This window comes from Scophthalmus maximus, chromosome 9 (genome assembly GCF_022379125.1).
Source record: "Scophthalmus maximus strain ysfricsl-2021 chromosome 9, ASM2237912v1, whole genome shotgun sequence".
Classification (NCBI taxonomy): Eukaryota; Metazoa; Chordata; class Actinopteri; order Pleuronectiformes; family Scophthalmidae; genus Scophthalmus; species Scophthalmus maximus.
In genome coordinates, this window is record NC_061523.1 from 17324950 (window position 1) to 17348401 (window position 23452).

The 23452-nt window shown below is 43.9% G+C and overlaps 1 protein-coding gene across 8 annotated transcripts in view; it reads left to right on the forward strand.

Annotated features, from left to right (window-relative positions):
* Positions 1-23452, forward strand: part of pcdh19 (protocadherin 19) — a 52138-nt gene that overhangs the window by 19832 nt on the left and 8854 nt on the right. For 4 of the 8 annotated variants that reach the window (XM_035650388.2, XM_035650391.2, XM_035650384.2 and 1 more), the window contains exons 3-4: positions 8658-8716; positions 10415-10599. In XM_035650388.2, the coding sequence (XP_035506281.2) occupies positions 8658-8716; positions 10415-10599 (244 nt within the window). The remainder of the gene's footprint in view (positions 1-8657; positions 8717-10414; positions 10600-23452) is intronic. The other 4 variants (XM_035650390.2, XM_035650392.2, XM_035650385.2 and 1 more) reach the window with 1 other exon arrangement.

A 23452-nucleotide genomic window follows, 5' to 3' on the forward strand; every position in this document is an offset into this window, starting at 1 on the left:
TGTGTATGTATGTGTCTACCTGAAGTCTGAGAATACAGTGCCATGCCTTCCCCTGTGGATCCACTGCAGGGGTGGGAAGCAGAGATCCCCCATCTGTTGCTGTTTTCCATGACCCTGTATATCCCCCTGCGGTGAAAAACGATGTTTGCCCCCAAAGATGCCCCTAATACAAATTAAATTAAATGAAGGCAGTGTGGCTAATCCCTGTGTGTTGTGCTGGAAACACCCCCCCCCCCTCACGAATGAGCGGGTCAAGCCTGCTGCATCTGGCCTCCTCTCCACTGGCCCAGCTCCCAAGCTGCTAGACTTCCAGTCCCTGATGGAGATGACAGCAGGCCCCTCTCTGACTTTCTGCCCCACTGCAAGTGTGTGTGTGTGTGTGTGTGTGTGTGTGTGTGTGTGTGTGTGTGTGTGTGTGTGTGTGTGTGTGTGTGTGTGTGTGTGTGTGTGTGTGTGTGTGTGTGTGTGTGTGTGTGTGTGTGTGTGTGTGTGTGTGTGTGTGAGAACACGTGTTTCACTGTTATTTTGTGTTGTATTATTCCCTTTCTGACTCACACAGTATTTGTCCCATTTGCTTGTTTTTTTCCTGTGAGTCTGTGAATGAATGTGTATTGTTCAAGAAAGATTTATTTGTGTCTGTGGCTGGTTTACACATTTCATGCACTTTTCTTGTTTTTGCTGAGGTGTAGATACATTTTTTTTTAATTTACAGTAATGTATAAGATATGGCAGACTCATATTTTCACATCTCCCAGACAAAGTTGTAAAGGGCACTTTGATGGTAAACAAAGAGTAGTGTTGGATGTTGTTTTGTTCCGCCACTGCCCTGATGGCAGCCTGTCACAGTCCGGTTAACAAGCCGGATTTACAGATGCAGCGGTGATGTGCAAACAGCTAATACGCTGCTGTCAATCCCAACGCTGACAGCTGCCTAGAAAGACCATCCCAAATATTAGCACCAGATGTGCCTACATTGAAGCGCTGGTAAACTGGATAAAAAATGCAAACTCCATAACTGGATCACTGATAGGAGTACCATTGTTGTGACGTGAGCTACAGCATCGTGTATGCCCATCTGCTTAATAAAAAGCCCCTTTCCTATGAAACGTACTTTGGCTGCAAGCCCGATCATTCACCCCTGTTTGGCGCACCAGCTCTGTTTTGCAAGACAAAGTGCATCGACTGAGTTTTAGCAGCTGGTGTACACAGATATTGTGTTTAGAGAGATGTGGGTTAGACGGGCGGGTGGGTTTTTGATGAGCTGCAGTCTGGAGTACATGTTTGTACGTGTGTGTGTGTGTGTGTGTGTGTGTGTGTGTGTGTGTGTGTGTGTGTGTGTGTGTGTGTGTGTGTGTGTGTGTGTGTGTGTGTGTGTGTGTGTGTGTGTGTGTGTGTGTGTGTGTGTGTGTGTGTGTGTGTGTGTGTGTGTGTGTGACTGACCTGAGCACCTGCACACATACCCTTTGAAAAGCTCCATCACCCCTCCATCCCGCCAACACACAGAGTAAACATGGTTTGTTTGAGCGAGTGGCCTGGGGTAGTTGGATTAATGAGCGCTGATGAAGTTCCACTTGTATCTGGGTGCTGCCTTCCTATTTGCTGGAGTGGCTGTGATGTGGTAGTGTGTCTGGAGGTGGTGACTCATTCCCTTTACCCAGTGTCAGATTAAGGCATGTCAATAAACAGACCCACTCAATCCATCTCCGAGTGACTGCATCCGCTCACAGAGCCTCCCAGTCTGTAATGAACTGCTGCAAATCTCCATCCACCTAAAATGTCTGGAAAGATGCCTTGTCACAGTCAGTGAGAGAAAAAGCAGGAGGGAGGGAGAAAGGCGAGAGAGAGACAGCGCAACTACAGCAGCACTGACGTGACTGGCAGCCACCTTTAAGCTGCTAAGAGAAAATGTACCGAGCCGTGCTCCACCGTGTTGTAGAGTGCAAGCAAAGCGGCCGTCCTCACAGATTCACACATCTCTAATTCCCATCATCCTCTTGTGCATTGGGTTCATCAAAAATATATTTTTTTAGTTTACTGATTTCAAAAGTGACTCAAAGTAAGGCTGTTTATGCAGTCACTGCTCTGATACAAGCATTTAAGGGAAATGTGTTAACATAATCTGCAGTGTTTCCGAATGTTTATTTTTAAGGCCCTGCCCAGGGGAGGTGGGAAAAACCTTTGGGAATTCCATGTGCACTAATTTAGCGTGCCCCTCTTCTCTCTCATCACTGGCTAATATAGGGCACGAGTAAGAGGGGAAATGCTATCTAGTAATTCTCTTATGAAAATTAAATGAGTGCCCAAACATTACATGTTTGTAATGCATACTTCCCAGATGCCCCCCAAAACCACAAAATCTCCCTGGATTAGATGTTTCCCACAAGGCTATCGGAGTCTGTCAAAAAAATTACAGACAAACAGACATTACCGGGTTTTTGGATGAAGGGAGTGTGAAAACTTTTCTATCTGACATCCAAATTAAAGAAAAATCCCTCAAGACTTGCCTACAGGGGAAGTTCCTGCTCTTTGAGTTTGATTGGGCTCCACAGGCTTTAAGAAGAGTAAGCTGATCTCTTTTTGGAAACGGCGTACATAGTGAAGTCTTTTTCCTCCTCCCCCCCTTTTTACCATGTAAAACCATGAATCGTAATCTCATAGAGATACTCAGGTTTTCTTTCTGACTGGCAGATAGAATTAGTCTGCGGGCCTCGGCGCTGAACAGGTGTTGAACGGAACCCCATCCAGCGTTATTTGCCTGGTGACGCAGCCAGAGTGGACACTATAACTCCTTCTGAAAGGATTAAAAGCACCAGCCGTGTCTCTTAAGAAAAGGACAAAACAAAAACACTCTCCCAGGATGCCCCACAACCACCAACAGTTTGAAACATGTCGGGCCTGAGCAGTGATTCCCTGGTAAGACAACAGCTCCGACTTAAGCCTCTTTAGCGTCAGCCGACTCCGCTGGAATGCAGGCGTCTGCAGAGGGGGTCTATTATTTAAAATCTTTTCATCATGCTGAAAGGGAGGGAAATAGCTTTGACGTTGAGTAGTTCATGAATAATGAATGTTGTTTCTATCAATGTATGTATAATTAATCACATATCTACTAACTGGACTTCTGTGGAGCCTCTAGGCCTGAGTGACATGGAGACTTGTCTGGACAATTGTCTGTTTCAGAATAAAAGACAGCTGCATGATCTGCAGTTTTCCTACGTGGGGGGGATGCAGGCAGTAGCGGTAGTACGAGTACTGTGTTCCTCAGCCCTCAGAGAGCCGCGGGATGATTGTTTTTGGTTCGAGTGGGCAAGTATTTGTTCAATTTCACACGGGAAGGCAAGAGAAATGAGGGGGAAATGCAAGCATGAAGTGGTGTTTTGTTTACGTATCGTCTTCATTGTGTTTCGGAGAAGCTGTTACTTTTGCCAAAACAATACCCAACACAAGGACGCAAGTGACCTCATAATAGCGCCTAATAAGTTTATTTTTTTCACTCAAGACTGCAGAAATGTAGAAACTGCAGTGACGCGTGGAAGCTTTTAAAAGGCCGCTTTCCACAGAATCACTCACTTTCATAACATGATTGATTCCCAGATGGGCTACTGGGTTTGGGGTTGAATTGATGGGTGATGAAGTGAAATGATGCAGATAATGTGGCAGGTTATTTGTCATACATGTAGCCCTCTGTCACAATTGATTGTGTATAATTTCAGTTTGCAGGCGAGCCAGTTGATATTAAATGGTAACAAGTCTGTGTATTCATCACGGCAGGGCCCCTTTAGCAGGCAGAAATAGAAAATGTAATCTCATCCGAACCATGGCTGTGCCTCAGGCACTCTTTCACCCTTTTTAACACACTGATCCTCCCTTAGGGGCCTTGCCCTCTCTAAAGGAAGAGGGAAATCTATAATCTAGCAGATGGCAGACAATCTATGGGAAATTTGATAATCGGGAAGAGGCTGGTGATGATGGCCGTAGAGGTAGAGGGCAGAGAAGTTGTGGCGGTGGAGGGTTGTGGCAGCTCCGGTGCCGAAGAGCCTGTTTTTCTTCCACGTAGGATAAACAGTATATAAACTCACATCCGAGAATGTGCTTCGGTGGTCTATGTCCTCGTCATGGGTGTCATAGCGACTGAACGTGAGCTGCTGGGTGTCGACCCAGAGGCGTGGTGGTCGGGCGCCAGCACAGCCGTGCAAAGTCAGGGATTGTTGGAGCAGTGCCTTTGTCGGGAAGCGAAAAGAGTGAGCCTGTGTGTGTGCAAGAATGTGAATGTGCAAAAGGATCAAAGTGAAGCATTTCTTTTCACTGACAGAGCGTACAGGATGAGAAAGTCGCCGGCTGACGCGCGCACACACACACACACACACACACACACACACTCCTCTGCATCCTCTCTCATTTATTCATCACAATTTTTTTACTCAATCACAACCAAACCTTTAAAAAAAAAATATATATTATTTTTTTTAAATTGCGGGTGACTTCCCCTGTAAACCCTGTGGATCTTTCTTCTCACCCCCTCCCTTAAGCAATAGGAAATCAATAACAAGGCACATTATGTGCAACGTTTCCTTCCGAGGGGCGTCCATGAGGAAGCCGCTGCAGCAACAAAAAAGGCGAAGGCACAGCCCCAGACTGCTCAAACACAGAATGAAGCAGCAAAATTCGATCTGACAGTTTTAATTGATTCTGTCTCGTCTGTTGTTCTGTATGTTTAAACTGCGCATTTCCGTGTGACAGTAAGAGCATTTTGTGTCCACAACAAGCAGCGATGGATGTTTTTTGTCAGTTAAATTGATGACATTAAAGAGTTGCATCCATGACAGACATGAAAAACTCGCTGGTGTAATCGATTTTTCTTCCCTTGGATGCTCAATTTTTTTAGATTGCAGTCTCGTGGATCCTGCCCCACCCTGCTTGAAAACATACTGTTTCTGAGCAATTTAACTCATATTTGGTAGAAACAGTTTATCTCTAATATCAACTTCATATAAAAGACTGATTGTATGCATTTATATTTAAGCGAGGTTAAATCACCGAGGGTAAGGAACAGATTACTGATGGCGTTATCTTATGCATCCTTTTGCTAAATAACATGTTATTTGTGCATGTCACTGCTAGAGTCCATTATTTTCTAACTTGCCTCCTTTTTTTTAATGCTGTACTTTGCTTTGTCAGCCTCGATAATGCGTACAGTAGAGCAGCTGTATGACATTTTTTTTCTCTCTCTTTCTCTCCTATCTGTGTGACATCTGCTGAACTTGTCGGGTGTTTACTGGTGTAACAACTGGTGTCTTCACTCCCCCACCCCCTCCTCCTCTCTCTGCTGCTCCCCATGCCCCCACACAATGAATACACTTGCATCCAGACTACAGAACCAATTGTCACGCTGGGAGGAAGGCAAATCAAATCTTACGGCAGCAACTAGGCGAGGAGATTGCTTTTCCTCTCCCATCGTCCCCGTGCCTCAGGTTTTACTGAAGAGAAAGAAGCACAGGGTGAAAAGGGGAAAGCTACTGGGCTGAAGCAGCTGGACCGCAAGTCTCCCGCCGGTCAAGTCTCACCCATTTCCTCCCGTCTTCACCCTCTCTCTTTTACCACTCTCTTTCCACTTCCCTCCCCACTCATCCTGACACCACCTATCAGTCACCCAGCGGCACCAGGGACTACATTCCTCCCTCCAGTCCTCCAGATGAAACGGAACAATAATTATGGGGATAGAGTAGCTCTGGCCGCCAAACTGGGGCCACTCAGATCACAACAACACATTGTCCAACCTGATTAAGTAGCCATTTGTGGCATCCTCGCTGTAGTCAAGCAGTCCTCATCATCTTGCCCTGAAACTTGACCTCCCAGCGAGATATATTGACCTGTCCTCCAATTTGAGGTCAAGCTGAAATGTGGGGGCAGACATTACATTTCTTAAGAGGAAGCCTGGGCTAATGCGTCCAATTCTTCCTCAGAAAAGGCAGTCTTGACTGACTCACAATTGCCCAATGTAATGCCCCCATGTGTTGGGGTGTTTGTTAAATTCCACTCACGAATGATAAATACAGCAAATGTTGCAAAATCCCCACTGAATCCTTGGGTTAATGAAAAACTGCTGTGTTGAATATGAGCTGGAGTGGAAGAGATGATGCAAAACACCGAATGGTGGAATGTTAGTAAGACTCTCCTTTGGCTGCACCTACTACACACTTAAGAGGGCTCCATGTAAAAATTCCTGAGAGAGAATTGCATTACTGAGAGTACAGTTCCATTTCAAGACTGGAACAACTTGAAAGCAGGGGCACACTGCGATTCCTTTTCTGGCTGTCCTCACACAGAACCTGCCATCCAAACCAATTACAGGCTACAGCCAGAGTGACATTCACAAGGAATTTTCTATCTTGTCTTTTAAATGAAGTTTCCCCTTGTTACTCATGCCTTGCATTTTCATTAGTCTCTCACTGGTTGCGCAGCCACTGTAGAGTATGAGGCGGTTTAATCCATGTTCACTGGGACCAAAGTGGAGCCCAGGTGGAACACATATAGCATAATGCATGTACAGTACAATATATATATATATAAATAGTTTAAGGAAAAGGTTTTATTCTTTGATAAAAACCACAGACCTCACTCTAAAATGCGACATTAGATTTATACATCAATTAAATAATAAACAGTATGTTATATATATTTAAATCCATGACTAAGCTGAGCTGCAGTGTGTTGACGCTGCCGTTTTATGAGTCAAGCTGAACGGGAACAAAATTAGTCAGGGGTAAAGACGTGCTCCAAATTAAAGACTAATAATAAAATGTTGACTTAACAATTTTTATGAATTATCATATGTATAGTAATGAATTCAAGTTTAATTAGGGGTAAATGGTAAAAAAGGAGATGGAATGATGCTAACCTTCGGTAACAACGCACGGCATTTTAATTTAGCAAAACCTAATCAAAGGCCTACCGTTGCATTGTTGCTCATCATTATACAAGCTGTCCTGCAGAAAATAATTAAGAGTAAATGAGGTGAGATGCCAAACAACGGCTGGCGATTGAAGGCAAACCTGTGCACTCTGAAGAGAACTGAAAGATAACTATGCCGCAGACAAAAGCTCCTTAAAGTTTGCAGCAACTAAAGAGACAAGAACAGCGTCAGCATCAGTCAGATAATAATGCTGCACAGCATATATGTTGTCTTTCAGGCCAAGAGATAATGGCATCAATACCAAGAATCTAAACAAACAAGCATGCATTTAGTAGCATTAACAAGCTTTTACATTTTTCATAGACTATAAAGAGGTCACAGGAGCTGTTTGTCAAAGGTAAACAACGCACACTGGCGGCTCTAATCTGCCAGCGTGACTTTTATTTTTTCATGTATTCATTTCAAAAGAGATCCAAGAAGACTGGCACTCGTGTCTGACATTTCCACTGCACCCATATCCTCACTGTTCAGACTCCTTGGCATTGTGGTTTTGCTTCCATGCAGACGGGGAAAAAGGGAAAATTGTTCAAACCCGTTGACGTCCAATAAGGAGAGTTGAGATTTAGTCCAAATCTGTTTGTGTGACAGCTGTGTAAATGTGTAGCCCACTTGATAATCAGCAACTGCGTTCCTGTGCCTACCTTAACCTTTCTTATCACGGGCTCGACTTATTTCAACATTGTTTTGATGTCGGTACTGTTGACTTTACTCGGAAGTAAACCGGTGACTCGCGGCTTTTATCAGGATTGAGTATCTGCACCGTGGAATTCAAAGTGAAGGCTCTGCTTTCTTTCTGCAGAAAACACCTGCATCTTATCAAACTTTGTCGAAAGGGGTCGTATCCTGGCTTTTCACGGGACTGGCAAAGTCCTTTGAGAGGCTTTGATAGCCTTTGGCCTTCTGACATCTTACCTAGTGTGAGCTGATGTTTGGCAGATGCAGGACTGGCTACCTGCGCAGTGTACACTGCCTCCTCTGTCCATGTGGTCTTACTCGTCAGACATTCTCCTCGCAAAATAAATGTAGAAAAAAAAAACCCAGAATGTAGGATGCCTTTGAACTGTGTTCTCTAATGTGGGTCAGAGATCTATCGTATGCATATTCTGAGAGCCTTTTCATCTGCAATTGCGGAGTTAAGATTCCCCTGGTACTCTCTTAATTTCATCTACTTCTCTCGCAGTTATTTATTTAATATTTCTACATTAATGTCTTCTCAAACATGGTCCAAGTGAAGAGTTCAGAGGGAAAAAAGGGAAACTTTTCTTCTCCCTCTGTCTGCAAGATATTCTGTCTTCCCTAATGACTGCATTTTAAAGATGGTGGGCTGACCGTCAGTTGGGGGGGGGGGGTTGTTAAGGGGAATGAGAGCGGGGAGACTGAAGAGGAGAAGAGAGGCTGCGCTCACTGCAGCACTCTGCTCCGCTCTCAGCTCCCAGTCAGCCTCTCTGTGTGTTTGTGCTTTGAAAGAGAATAGGATACAGACCTGGCTGCTCACCGGGGCCTTTGTGTAAAATAACATTTCAACTGAAAGCCAATTACTGGTAACATTATTTTTGTTGCTTCCATTATTAAAAGTACCTCTCTCTCTGTTACACCCCATCATCCCTCAACCACAACCCCCCCCACCCCATGCAACCCATTCACACCCCCCCCCCCCCCCCCCCCCCCCCCCCCCTCTCTCTTACAGACGGAGAATTATTCCATTGACTCCAGTTACGTGAACAGCAGAGCCCACCTCATTAAAAGGTATGTCTTGATTAGGAATTGTTACCAGCACCTCGTTACCATTGTTATCTGTAATTGCTTTATCTAATGAGTGCACAGCTACTGTTGCAGCTAAATGTCTTCCTACATGTTCTCCGTTCAGTGTAATTGCAGTGGGAGGATAAGATTTGGGGATAAATATTATTACTCCATAATGCATTTAGTTAGACACCTGTTGAAAAGAGCCACAAACTCGTACTTTCAGATTTCTGAGATTACATGGAGCAGCAGAATTTGTGAGCAGTGATTTTCATATGCTCAGATATACGTGTTACTCCCCTGTGATTTGGTTCATTGGCAACCCACGTGGCTCATGTACTTAATGATTTGATACAATTTGAGACATGTATCCACTTTTCCAAGACATGATGTACTTTCTAGAACAATAAATATGTCCTTTGTGCATTGTCATTAAGTCCACCTGACCAAAGATATTGGATAGAGTAGCAGGAATGCAGGATTGTGTGATGGGGGTAATATACTTATTCCCTCCAGCCATAGAGGTTTTTGTAACCAGTCTTCAAAAACTACAGTTCTCCCATTTTACCTGCAGCTGTGGAACATTCCAGGCTTTCTTTTGTTTGAGGCCATCCCAGCCTTTTGAAAAGTCATTATGGCAATTTCCTCCCCCCCAAAACATTCCCTTGCATTAATGTAAACAAAGAGCATTCAAGTGTGGGCCTCCGCAGCACACTACAAAGAAATCCCCTCAGGAGCCAGTGAGCCTATGGTCTGGGACAGGTGCAATTACAGTGATAACATCAGAGAGCCAGTTACCTCCACTGCAGTCCTCTCTCCCAGGCGGGAGAATGTGAGGCTTTGGCTGGGGAATGCGGCTACCTTGTACTGTCCTTCTCCTCCTCAACCTTTCCCTTTGTTTACATACTTTTGCCTTCTCTTTTCACTCTTTCCCTAAGCTCCTTTCTCTCCCCTTACATAAACTCATATTATATATATTATTTTTTTCTCATGCAAGAACACTCGTATATTCACCCCTATTTAGTGTTGTTTGTAAATCAGAATTTGTTCCAGTGGGATAGAAATCAAATGAAGGGAAATCATGCTGTTACTGTGCAGCTGTTGATTGTGCCCCCCCCCCCCCCACACCCCCACCCTCTTTATTGACTGTGAGCCTCAAACAAGACAGATGCTCAGTTTGTATGCTTCCAGCGTTTCCTACATCCATCTTCTTCCAGGAATTCCTGATTACCGTGGTATTTGTTTGATTTTTAGTGAGTGAACGTCTCCTGTTTGTTCTGTGCAATGTCCTTGAAGTCAGTCCATCCATCCAAAATGTCCCTGTCTGAAACACGCTGTAGCTGCTGTTCATTCTATCTGTGGAGGTACAAAATGTCCATGTAATCCAAAAAAAGGCTCCCAACATATTTTAACCGTCTTATTGTTTCATGGTCACTGCAAGCGAGGGTAGAGCAAATCGTATTTCTTTGCAAAAGTGCTGTGTTTAACATAGATTCGTCTTATAGCAAATTACCATTCGTCTGTTTGGAATTCATGGAAATGGCTCACGCAAAAGGGCAGAGAATTCAGAGGAAGGACATGAAAAAGGGACAGGCAAGACGGACAGCTCGTCACAAATCGTCAGAGACAAGGGGACCAAGGAGAGCATGTGAGAGAAGGTGATGCGACAGTTAATCAACATTTCCCCTTTCCCCCCTCCTGGCCCCCATGTAGCACGTCAACGTTCAAGGACCTGGAGGGGAACAGTCTGAAGGACAGTGGTCACGAGGAGAGCGACCAGACCGACAGTGAACACGATGTCCAGAGAGGACACTATGTTGACACGGCTGTCAATGATGTGCTGAACATGACCGTCCCCCCCAATGTCTGCCAGCTGCCTGACCAAGGTAAGAAACTCTGTGCCTGTGTGTGCGTGTGTGTGCACACGCTGTGTGTGTTTAGAGGGTTGCAACATCCTTTGGAGTATGTTTTTGCCAATTTCCAGATAAGAACCATTGTGTAATTGCGTGTGTACTTTAGTCTGTTTTCATGCCTCCGGAGCATCTTTTAAGGTGTATTATGCCCATTGCAGTCTTCAGAAGTGCAAGTATGAATAACAACACAGGGGTTTTTGGTCTTTGATGTGCTACTAGAGCAGATCATGTGAGGGATCTCTGACAGCTAAGGCTACCCTTTGATTCAGGCTTAGGCAATATTATTGACTGATAGTAGCCATGTCTGCTCTTGAAGCAAGGCTGACTTCACATGTGCTTGAATGGCAGCAATTAGGCTCACAAAGGTAGAAGGTGGAAATCTACATATCTCCACGTACCGTCATCCATTATTCAGTGGGATCATTTAGCAGGGAATTAATGTTGATGTTTCATTTCTGACTCACCGTTTAAAAAGACATCCACTTGGTTGGCAGATGTCAGTGTAAGGGGTCATGTTCATTCTTAACTACTGCCAGTCAGACTGAGGGAGCCACTGGGTCAGTGAGGGAGGGAGAGAGCCGAGAGAGAGCAGGATAAAGCTGTCTGGAGCCGACCAGGATGTTACTATATGCACCTGAGGGTATTTACTGAGCTCAAAGGAAACACCACATGCACAGGTGCAGCGGCTCAGCCGAGCACGAGAGTCAGTGTGTGTGAAGAATTGCAGACATTTGGAGGATGACTCGCATTAATTTTAATCTGGTTGAGCTGGGAACTCCGGACATCTTATTTTTAAAAAGCACAATCCCGAAGACAGCACGTACAGACGTGACGTGCTGTGTCTGAACTATGCATTTGTGTTCTGCTCCAGTTTGGGCCAAATTTAGTTTTTCTTCCCTCAGTTAACATCGACATCATTTTGGTTTCTTTTTTGCAAGCACTGCCCTAGTAAGTCTGTGTGCTCTCTCACTACTTTCCTCCTCCTCGGCTCACACAGAGGATACATTTTAATGAGCAGCAGATAACGAAAAGGAACCCTACATTTTTCAAACTGCATAAAGGAATGAAGATTACGTGATGTTTTTTTTTCAATTACTCACCTATATTTATCAGTGGACTGTGAAGTGTGTGGGTGTGGTTGACGGAGCAGTAATAGTCATGTAGGCTCTTCCTACCAGATGCTTCACTTGGTGCAATTTTGCTGTTCATGTTCTTTGAACGGGAAGTAATAATATAAGACAACCTACGCTTTTCATAACGGAGTCATACAAATGGATCTGGCTTCATGGCTGGTGACTTAGCTGCGAAAAACAGAGACACACACACATATAATGGGTCAGGGGGTATGGGAGTATAGGAACAACTTGTCCTCGGTGTTCCCTCGGCGGCATCAGACAGTCATGAACAATGAAAAGTGAATTTGCTGACTATTGGTTGCCAGCTGTAATTACTTCACAACCTGCACAAGTTCCCGTGCCTCTATGAAATGCACGCTGACAGGTCTTCTGGTGGTGAGATCTCATTATTGGAGACAATTAGAAATGATGTACATGAGGAATATTACAAGTGGGGAGAGCTCTCTCAGACAGTTCATTTTTTCATTAACACCGCCAATGATTGTATCTGTTTCAGCCAAATGGATCCATGCCTCCTGAATGTGTAATGCAGCTCCACAGTGCTGGTGAACACAGCAAGAGGCTAATACACAGTGCATTCCATTGTTCTGACCAGAACGAAAAGATGATAACAAAGTATCTGTCTGGATTTACAATTAGATGATTTGTTATTGGCTTTTTGTTATTTTATGGTCACCTGCAAACTCAGTTTTGGCCAGGATTAAACAAAATTGTTTCACTTGAACCCGCCCCCCCTTTGTTTTGAAAGTCGGTCATCAGCAGTGGTCACGCCAGAAAGTGATGAGAGTTTAATTATTAAATGAATTGACCGAAGATACTTACACGTGCAGAAATGTAATGACATGGCAAATGAAATTGCCCCTCTATTACCATCTTGACGGTCTAATTACATGGTTAAAAGGCATGGTGGGCTGACAGAGATGGGGAGATTCAGCATGAAGTGCACTTTGAATCTGTCTCTCCTGTCGTGTAAGGATTTAATATCATCAGATTTTTTTTTTTTTTGTGAGTCCTCAGGAGAACAGTAGCCCCCTCATTTCCCCGCTTCATTTTCCTGTGTGGAAGCTGACTTGAGTGCCGCGGCAGAAACAGTTTAGGTTTGTATAATATGAGAACCGCAGTGGTTGCTGCCATGTGATGATGTGGTTTTACTTTGAGCTCATCTGTCCTAATCGACAGAAATGGACACTATCCGATGGTCCTGAGTGAATGGAGGGAATTGTCAGAAAACAAATAGGCATGTTCACTAAACACCCCGCTGCTTAGATGTCTTCTGGGAGTAACTCTGTTGTAAAGTGCGGCTCTCCTGCCAGCGGAGGCAGAAAACAAGTTGAGAGACTGCAATTGCCAAAGGACAGCGGCACACACTAGCCAATGATAGACGCCTTGTTCCTTTTTGTGTGTGTTATTATTGTTCTGTTCTGTTGTGTTGATAAGTGCTCAGAACAAAAGAAAGCGGGAAAGGGGGAAGGAGGAAGGGTCAACCTCTCAGGCTTTTACGGTGCAAATGTTTACCGTTCCCAGTGCCTTGCAACAGCGTTGTTTGCCCGGGAGGCAACTCGTTACCTTTACACAATGGCCCTTCATCCACGTCATCCCGTGGTCTTTCATGTGGGAACGCATTCATATGGTGGGATTCAGCTGCTAACTAACCCAGCGCCATATAACAGTGGGCATTTGGCCTTCCTGTATCAATGTGGGAGTTTGATATCTGGTTTTCGCCCATCACAGTTCTGCTTTTTTTTTCTTTCTTGACTGATGCGGTCTCAACAACGCTATTCATTATTCCTGCACCAGCCACTACCAAGGTAGCTTTCAGTGAAGTGCTTGAGAAGAGATTTCAGACTTAAATCTGAGCGAATGCCTCTTTGTTGAATCCTTTCCAAGAATCTAAAGAGCCGTGTGTGCGCTTTTTGAAAGCCTGACCTGAAATATCCTCACCCAGTGGATTAGATTAGGGCTGTATCTGAAGAACAAATTACATTAAATCTCTTAAGATCTATAAAGGCCTATCTTTAACATGTAATGGCTCCCTCACACTGTATCTGCCATTAGAATAAAAACGGATGATTTTGCCGTAACTATAAACTGAGAAAGGGAGCTATAGAAAATGATTTCTGCCTTATCTTTATAGGCATGTCTGTGAAGTTAGGGGGATTTGGTTGAAATGTGCGACATGCTAGCTTTGGCTCTGTAGAACCATTAGTGTCAAGGGAGAAGCAAGGGAACAGACTCTGAGGGGGCTGGTGACAAAGAGTGCTAAATCTATTTTTCCGACTTCCTTTGATTGTCATAGCTCACACTTTAATTCCCCCTGGATATGGATGAGCCATGGCTTTTAAGGATTAAGATTCATGTTTTGTTAAATCTCCCGGGTTATCTCTGCGGGAGGGATGGGGAACGCATGATGTGCTTTCACAGTGTCCGATTTGTGGGTTTAGAGGTTTGTGGTCTTGGTTTTTGAATGATTTCCAGGTCAACGTGTGAGTGTTCGTGAGGCTTATTAGACTCAACGGCATCCAAGACTGCTCAATTAGCCAGAGCAGGCCTCTTTTATTTCTGACATATTCCTTGGCCTCCACCTCTAGAGAATATCTCTCATCTATCTCTTTGCTCCCTATGGGTGTGTGCCTGAAGCTGGAGCCCAGGAATGGAAGCCCCCTCCATGGGCCGCAGACTTCTCCTTATTCCCTTCTTCCATCAGCAGATCCGTAGGGTTTCACTGTTCCTAATTGATTTCACCCCCCTTCTCTCTCCCTCTCTCTCATTCGCTCTCCCTCTCTCTCCATGTCTGTCCGTCTGTCTCTTCTGTTTCCATCTACTGACTACAAACATCTCCAACCCACATCCCCCAACTTTGTGCCTGTCGAGCAGTGCCCTTCCCCTGTTGAATTAAAGAAAGAGTAAAGGCACCTCACACATTTCTTCTGCAACCTTGAACATTTCCAGTCTGCAGCTCTCTGATCTACTGACGAAAATGCTGACAGGTGTCAGAATCAGGAAGGCAACAGGAACAGGGCTGTGCTGACAACACGAGAGGGTGTGTGTGTGTGTGTGTGTGTGTGTGTGTGTGGTGTGTGGTGTGTGTGTTGTATGTGAGTGTGTGAGAGAGAGGGAGACAGAGATGGAGAGATGAACTGAGAATCTGGTAAGCAGTCTTAGCGCGGGAAAATAAAAAAGAGGAAAAGAGAAAACAATCTATCTGACAGGTAGGAGTGATTTTTTTTCTTTTTCTTTCTTTCCTCTCACTCCAAGATAACTGTGAATGTGCCGGAGGATTCGGCTGATTCTCAAACAACATTTGATTGAATTTAGCTTCAAAACTCTTCTTGTGATTCGAACTGGCAACAACACGTGTTGGGATATGATATTTTATGATTAGATTAACATACAAACTCTATGCTGGGACCATCCATTTTGATTTGGTTTTGCCTAATCTAATGTGGAACCCGTGGTGGAGGTAAAATGGCTGACAGTGACAAAGAGCTCAGTGCGATACAAGCATTAAGGAAGATAGAGTGCTCACACGCACACACACACACACACACACACATCAGAGAATGCTTGCTTGCAGGTGTAGTGAAGTCCGTAATGAACAACCAAGATGCACATTTTGCCTCCGAGTTGTAGAGAGAAGAACACAAAACATAATTTCAAGCTTCTGTCCATCTGGGCTCGTCTTTTTTTTTATTTTGCTTAACTGAATGAGTTTGTGTGACCAATATTTATTTTGTCCCTTATAAAGCTAAGACTCAAATTTTTTTTTTAATTGGCTGCGGCCTCTCATCGTATTGGTGTGCAGTACTTCCGTCAATTGTTATTGTCTTTTGGCTGCTCCCATGAGGGGTCTCCACATTGGATCAACGTTTGAATATTTGATTTAGCGTAGAACCCAAGCCACAGCCTTGTGGAGTATTTCCGTACATAAACAAACTCTTCAACAATCATGCGCAAACCCATCCCTTTAGTTCTTTAGTCAATTCCAAGAGGGAATAAGTTAAGAGATGTGACGAAGGACTTAAACAATCTTGACATGTTTTGATTCTCTGTTAAGTTTTTTTTTACAAGCATTGCCTCTAGCCGCTCTTCTCTAACTGCACACGCTTAAACAGACTCAAACAAAAATGCATACAGGATCTTCATCTCCAGCCCACACTAAAAACATATTGTGATGTTATAATACCATAATGGCATCCGCTGAGCCCTCTTTCTGCCAAAGGTCTCCTGAATATACCCAGTGTATTTAATCAGCTCAAGAGGGGACCTCTTATCTCTCTGCACTTGTCATGGATAGCGTATTGAACATATCAGAGAGAGAAATGGGAATAGTTCATTATTTTCTAGGACTCACAATCGGCCTGATGTATCTCATTGCAGGCCGTCCACTGACAGCTCATTTTCTAGACAATCCTGGCATTCAGTTCACAACGCGGCAGGGCACGAGAGAGAGACAGAGGGAGGAAACACAGAGACAGAGAGAAAATAGGGCCCCGGCTCTCCATTGCTTATTCATGATGCTGTGGCATGCTAGGTGTGTTAATAATCTCCGCAGAAACCAAGTGAATCACAGTTGTTTGTTGAACACCTAGCCGAACTGGGCCCCCGATCGGCGGCAGATGGGAAAACAAGAGGATCAGGATGATCCCAGACAGAGGGAGGGAGATTAAGAACAGGTAATATGCTGAAGTTGATGGGGGCTGAGTGTGTGTTAAACAGGGAGCAGAGAGGACAGAGTACCTGAATTTTGAATGTGTCTGAACGTGTGTACACAATATATTGAGTTTTTGTGTGTGTGTGGGTGCGTGTGTCTGCAACTGTGTGTCTTTAAAGGTTAAGCAGAGACGGAAAGAAAAAGGAGAGGGAGAGAGATAAAGAGATAGCACAAGAGAGAAATCCTATGGGTAGGGGTCCTTTTGTGTCTCTGATTGATTCAGTTCTTGCCTGAAGGACCAAGGCAGCAGCCATGTTTTAAATCTTCCTCTTTGAGGTCATTGCATGGGCACAACCTCCTCCACTACAATACAAAGCAAGTCATTCTAAGACTGTGGGTGAAAGAGAGCTGTATGGCCGGATGGACTGTAGCCACATTTATGCTAAAATCACATGCACCTAATTAGCCAATTTGACAGAAGTTCCCCAAAAAAAAGGAATCCAGTGATAATTCCACTGTATTGTATTGTTGTGTTGTTATCAAGAGTTAAACAAAGCCTCATCTGCCATGTTTTTCTTTATTTACATCCTTCCCAGCCACAAACAGTGCAAGTTTAGAGGCATGCAGCAATATTGTGACAGCGACAGGAACAACGAACCATGGCAAATTATTTTTTCCTTGAAAGAAACTCATGCACAAATTCACTCACTGTGTTGCTGCAAATATGTTCCACGTAAATTCGTAGAGGCCCCGAAGAAAAATTTGAACAGATCAGTTGTCTCTGGAGGAAGTCGGGTCATGTCATTGTAGAGAAACCAAGTCCACAGAGGTTGAAGGTCACGTTAATACAGTCAGACTTACAGAAGCGTGACTTACACAGCCTTGTTGCTGAGACGGTGCGGCCGTAGACCGATACCAAGTGGAGTAAACAACCTGATGAGGACATACTATACACATAGACCAACTCACAGTGGCCTCAGTGTGTGGCTGGACGTGGGCAGGGTAGTCACCGAGGTACTGCCAAAGCAAGGCTTGTATTACAGGGATCCCAGGATATCAGACACCAGGCGGCCGGCGCTCCCTCCAGGCAGGGCAGTCTGGCAGCTGGCCCGTAGCCCAGATAGCTATAATCAGCTCCATTACCTGTAGCACCGACTCCATTTAGGAGCCCTCATAGTGGAACCATGGCTATACTGCAGGGATTAAGGATGCAGTGCAATTTGGGAAAAGTACAAACAGCATGCAGTTGCACATGTTACAGCGGCACCTGCTGCAAACACATGCATTGTATACACACAGAGGCGAATATTGGTCACTTCACGCCAAACAGACGTGTTGATAACGGGGAGAGATTTTCCTCCCTTTATGTGTCCTGGCATGAGGCATTTGTTTTATCTCCTGCCTCCGTGAAAGGAAAGATTTAGGATATACTCTGCTCTGTTTAAGGGGAAAATCAGCTGTTTTCTGACAAGTATATTGTAGCCCGCAGTTTTCTGTCCAGAATACAAAGAGACATTTATCACTGCAGCTGGGTAAGGGAGGAAAGGGGGGGAGGGGGTATCTCCTGTGTTTCTTTTTTTAACCCCTATTACTTCCTCGCTGTGAGGAAAAACACTATACCTCCATCCGCTTTAATCCATTTGAGATTCCCTATGCTCTGTTTTTCTTTCATTTCCCTGTGTCCCACAATGCCTTTGTCGTTTCCATCCTGGTTTTTATCTTAGTTCTCATCACCTTGTTTCTTCTCACAACATTATACCTCAGATGGAATATGTAACAGAAATATGTAAAGTTATGTCGTCCTCCTCAGTTGTGGCAACAAAAGGTTACTACCTCAGGCTTACTTCTATAATATTTCCATATTCTGCTCTCCTCATGTATATTCAGTGAGGATGATTTATTCTGTAACATTTTATAGCCGTTGAAATGCGGGATTCATCGTGCAGAGACCCTGCACGTACTGTAGAACACTGCATGGCAGAATGTGCTCTTTGGATTCGTACTCAGTGGAAGTTAAACAGAGGGTAAAGAGAAGTCATCCAAACCACCTCTATCATTACTATGTTTCATTCACCAATTAGTGTCAGTGTTGCTCGCTGTCCCTTAGATGACCTTGCAGTGATGAGCTCACTATGTTGTAATTCAGCATTTTGAGAAGGTCTCAGTTGTGGGAGGGACGTTGTGGCTGCTGGTGACCCAGATTATAAAATATTGATGAGAGAGTGAAGGCACAGTAACAGAGAGAAGGGACCCGCTGAGGTTTGTGTGGACCCAGGGAGCCTATCCCTGACCTTTTCTTGGCCACCGATCTCCACGAGACCTTGCTGGCATTTTGTCCTTCAACACGTCTTCCTGTTTGAGAACTGCGTTCTGATAATTCTTTGTAATTGAGATATTAAAAAAACACTTCTTATTTAATAGGGTCATCTTTTCTGAATAAAGATGGAAACACCAGAGTTTACTAGTCCATGTGAATTACTGCAGTGTTCATGCTCTTTCGTCAGAGTTCTGCCTGCTTTGACTCTGTCCATGTGTGAGAAAGGTCAAAAGCTGAACAGGATGCAGAGCGCTGTACTTTGTGGCGTAGCTGGCGGTGGCGGATAATCAAATTATAGAAAATTCATCAACACTGAAAATGTTATTCACTAACGCCCTCTACTTTTCTATGGTACCGCTAATAAGATGCTTCCTTCAGGCTACCACTCATCTTTCTGGACATTAACCTGCTTAATATATATTGTGTTAAATCAGGTTAGTGTGAACCATGTAATTTAACTTTTACATTAATCTTCTTATTCACAGAAATAGTCTGCAAAAAAAGATTCTAATTATACTTCAGGAGGCTTTACCATTGTTCCTTCTATGTATATTTAACCGTTGGACTGGATTCACTCAGTGGATGAATCTTGCTGGCCAAATGTCACTTTTCAAACAGCGCCTTCCCCCACCTCCTTAAAGTTGAAGAAAAAGTAATGGGAGAGGTCGCCCGTTAGGTTTTATGCCAGACAGGAAGGACTCAGAGTGGCTTTTTTTTAATGATGTGCCTGTTCCCATGCAATCCTCATTAAAGATGAGGCCAGAACGCATGCGGAGGACAGGGAGGGAACTGTGGCCAGACACTGCACTACCCCCCAACATGTATTAAGATCTGCAGTGGGGGTCTCAGACTCCTTTGTGTGCTCTCCAGCACATCGTAGAAATCCTGTGCTCCTCCTGCATTCAGCTCGCATTAGCCTCAGAAAATAAGTAAACCAAGCAATCAGGCCATGACCTCTTATATCCACATTAATGCCAGCCCCCACCCCACCACACCCCTGCCTCCGCTGCACTCTACATAGGTTTAACTAGCTTGGATTTGCAACTGAATGTCAAACTTGGTGTTTGGCTGCACCACAGGGCAGGTTGTTCCTCGGCCGTCTCCAGAGAAAAGGAACTGGAGGATCGAGAGGCGCGCTGGAATTGGATCTTTGACACCTGTCACTTCCACTCTGCTGCTCCTTGCTCCCTTGCCACACATAAGGACTTTTTATGTCACAGCTCAGCATGTTATCATGAGTGGGCACAGGGCCTGAGCAATCCAATTACTACCACTGTGTCAGACCCCTGCCACCATCCTTATGTATGCTATAGTCGTGTTCCTCAAATCAGAAAAGATGTGGCCATTAGTTCCTTCTCTTTTCTTTAGTCCAGGCTCCCACCTCCATTTCAGTCCGTCTTTGATACGAGCTGCAGCTCCTCTCATGGACTGCCTCTCTGCTGACAATCCATTATATATAGTGTAGCACTAGATTGTGGGTGGCTAATACCATGGACCCTTTTTTTTTGTCTTCTGTGTGATATTAAGTCACATCCTGGTGAAGATCCCCCCGTGGTGAATAATGGAGAACCTGGGAGAGAGTCAGCATGCCTCTTCGATGTCAACCAGATTGGCCTTCGTGACAGGGAAATAGAAAAGTGTTTCCCCTTGCTTTTTCCGCAGCCCAGCTGGTGTAGATCTAATGCTACTCCACGCTGCAAGGGCCTCGCTGTATTTTCCTTATTTCTTTTATTTGCTGCTTGTCCCTGAGTGACGCTGTCAATCTGGTTCAGTGGGGAGCCGGGAGATCGGCATCCCAAGGTGGCCCACCCACTCGTACAGTATAGGTCGCTGCACGCTGCGATAAACCTGCCCGTCACACGCTGCATACTACCACACTCACCATTTAGAATGTCCTACTTTCAGAGGTTATTAAAAGTGTTGGGGAAAAGTGGATATTTTTAAAGAAGGAGAAAAAAAAGAGAGAATCTGAACCGTGCTGGTGCTTCTGTGGCAAGATAAAATAGAATTTAAAACACATAGTCCTGCCTGACACAAAGTGAACATGACTCAATGAGAAGCCACATTATATTAATAATGTAAGACCGCTCTTTTGAGGCCAAGCAGAAACTCACTGTGAGAAAGGAAATCCTTAGATATTGGTATGCTGCCCGGTGGGCTGTCCCCAGTTGTTTGGACCTCGACACGTTGACAGGCACTGAAATAATGTGTTTACATAAAACGCTGTTCAAATTCATTGAACGATACATTTATTTCCCCCCACATGTAATCAGTTGTGGGGGTTTTTTAAATGTGGATGACGATTCACAAATAGAAATATTGGTGTAAATGAAACATCTATAATTTGTCGTGAACTTTTTTTTAGTAACGAAAACAGTTTTCCATCATCCAGTGTAATATTTCTCTGATTTTTGCAGTTTGTATTTTCTCCCATTAGAATTTTAAATCCCTCATACTACTAGGGGTTCATTGCAGCTGATAGAACACCTAAAGATTCAGTTTGGAAATAAATAATTGTCAGTGTGATCTCAGGGACTGGGACAGAAATAACCTGTTTTTTTTACCCACACCTCTGGAATCAATGATCAGAATCCATATCGCCGCTTTCCCCAAGTGAACTCTCATCCTCTCCCATCATATAACTTTCATCTACCCCGCCAACCCCCGTTCACAAATGTAATTGAAGAGTCTCTCTCTGTCCCCCTTGCTTCTCCCAGACTCGAGGGTTTAGGAGCAAATTAGCTTGCTAGCTCGGTCAAGCTTAAACACAGAAATGCTGCATTTGTTCCAGTGTATTTAAAAATGTCCTCTGCCGATGCATTGTGGAGGAATCGTGCCAAGTAGACGGAGGCAGGCAGGCAGGCGGCGTGGCTGGCTCGGATGGCAGAGCGGGCAGGTCTGCAACCAGGACACCAGCCGCCTGCTGTGATGAGTTCTGGGAGTGCATTGTGCGGTCGCTGTGGGCCTGGAGTGCCAGAACACAGGTTAATTTCAAGGCCATCATTAGAAGGGCAATTCGGATGCCGAGAATTGACAAGGGTGGCATTTGCGATGTCATTATATTGAAGTACATCTCATCACAGCATTACACGACACTTGAACTACCTCGTTCAAACACAAAGCTGGGTTGCACAATGCTGTTGCTGTGCCAAATTTTGATTTAATTTAATTAGTACGTTGTTCACTTATGTAATCTACCTCAGTAATTGTACGTCTTCCTTAAGACCTGCGCTCAACTAATTGACATTGATTTATACTGGTTATTTAGTGCAGAATTTGTATCTCAAAACTATTGCCTTCAGATCATGAAAGAAAAAAACACGTACATCTGGCATAAATATTTTGTGCCTCTGGGCGCTCTTTATTAGTGTATTACATTAAACTCTATCTTCTATTACCTTTAATTCCAGCCTGAGGATTGCTGGAAAGTGCTCTGAAGGTCAAGAACTCAATAGTATAACAAGGCACAAAAAAACCCCAGCTACTGTACACTAACTGCATTTTGCCATAATTTCCTAAAGGTTGATAAAAAAAATGTGTTGCTTACTCACAGTGTTGTAACTGTGGAAAATACCAAAGCAGATTTTTTTATATTTTAAGAAACAATGCCCATCCAATCAAATTCGTTTACCATTCTCTTTCCTTTGGCCACCTTTAAATGATTTCTTCCTGAATGATGTTCCACCACATTTTCCCATTGTAACTGGAAAGATATCAAATTATGAAGAAAGATTAGCTTGAGTTGCAGTTTAATTTTCTATTTAATTGCTTTCCTTTTTCATCCTGCATCTTTCATATTTTAGAAATAATTATCACTTTACTTCTAACTTCTCTGATGAAATCCCTGACTGAATTACATCCCTGATTAGTTTTTCTTGGAAATGTTGTATGTGGCCACACGCTTACCTAATTAAGTTTCACAAAGTTATTAAGCTGATTTCTTGTTCCAATGACAGTGATACGCCTGGCATCATTATCTTTTAGCGGAGGAAAGCACAGACATATTATAAGTTCTTTTGAAATGTGCAGTCATTTGATGCATGTTCACAAAGCCAAAACTTTTACCAATCATCATCACCATCAAGGAAAATATGGATTTATTTTCCAATGTTAGTGACGCATTGGCTTTTGGTTATTGTAAAAGAAAAAAATCATGGGTTTGTTTTTTCCCTGGCAAGAAAGTAACACTTTAAAGATGATAATCTGATTTGTATACCAACAGTATAACCTGTTCTGTGGTTTACTTTTCTATCAGACTTTTTCCTCGACCACGTCCCTGCATGTTACTGGATTGGCAGTCCGGTTAAAACAGTTGAGCGCTGTTCAGGCTGACATGATGCCTCCCCAGCCAAAAGGCAGTCTGGTATTTAGTGGATGCATTCATACATGTGTTGTGTTGGTGCTCTTGCTTATCTTAGAAAATCTCTCTGCAACCTCCTCTCTTCTGTTTGGTCGAGTTCAGCCACATGCAGCAAGGGCTTAGATCTGGGTTGAATCCAGTAGAGAGCGCCTGTTCAGAGAGTTAAACAGCCACTGGCTCAAGTAATGTATGGAAATCATGGCTTGAGTTATGATATTGGTTGTTTTTAAAAACCAACAGCTCACAACAAGTTTTGACCATTGTATATTCTGACCTTCTAAGCAGTGTACGTTTCACCATAGGGGCCTAGGGTAACGCTTCTAGAGCCTTAAAGAACTGTTCCTCACACACTGCAAGGAAGG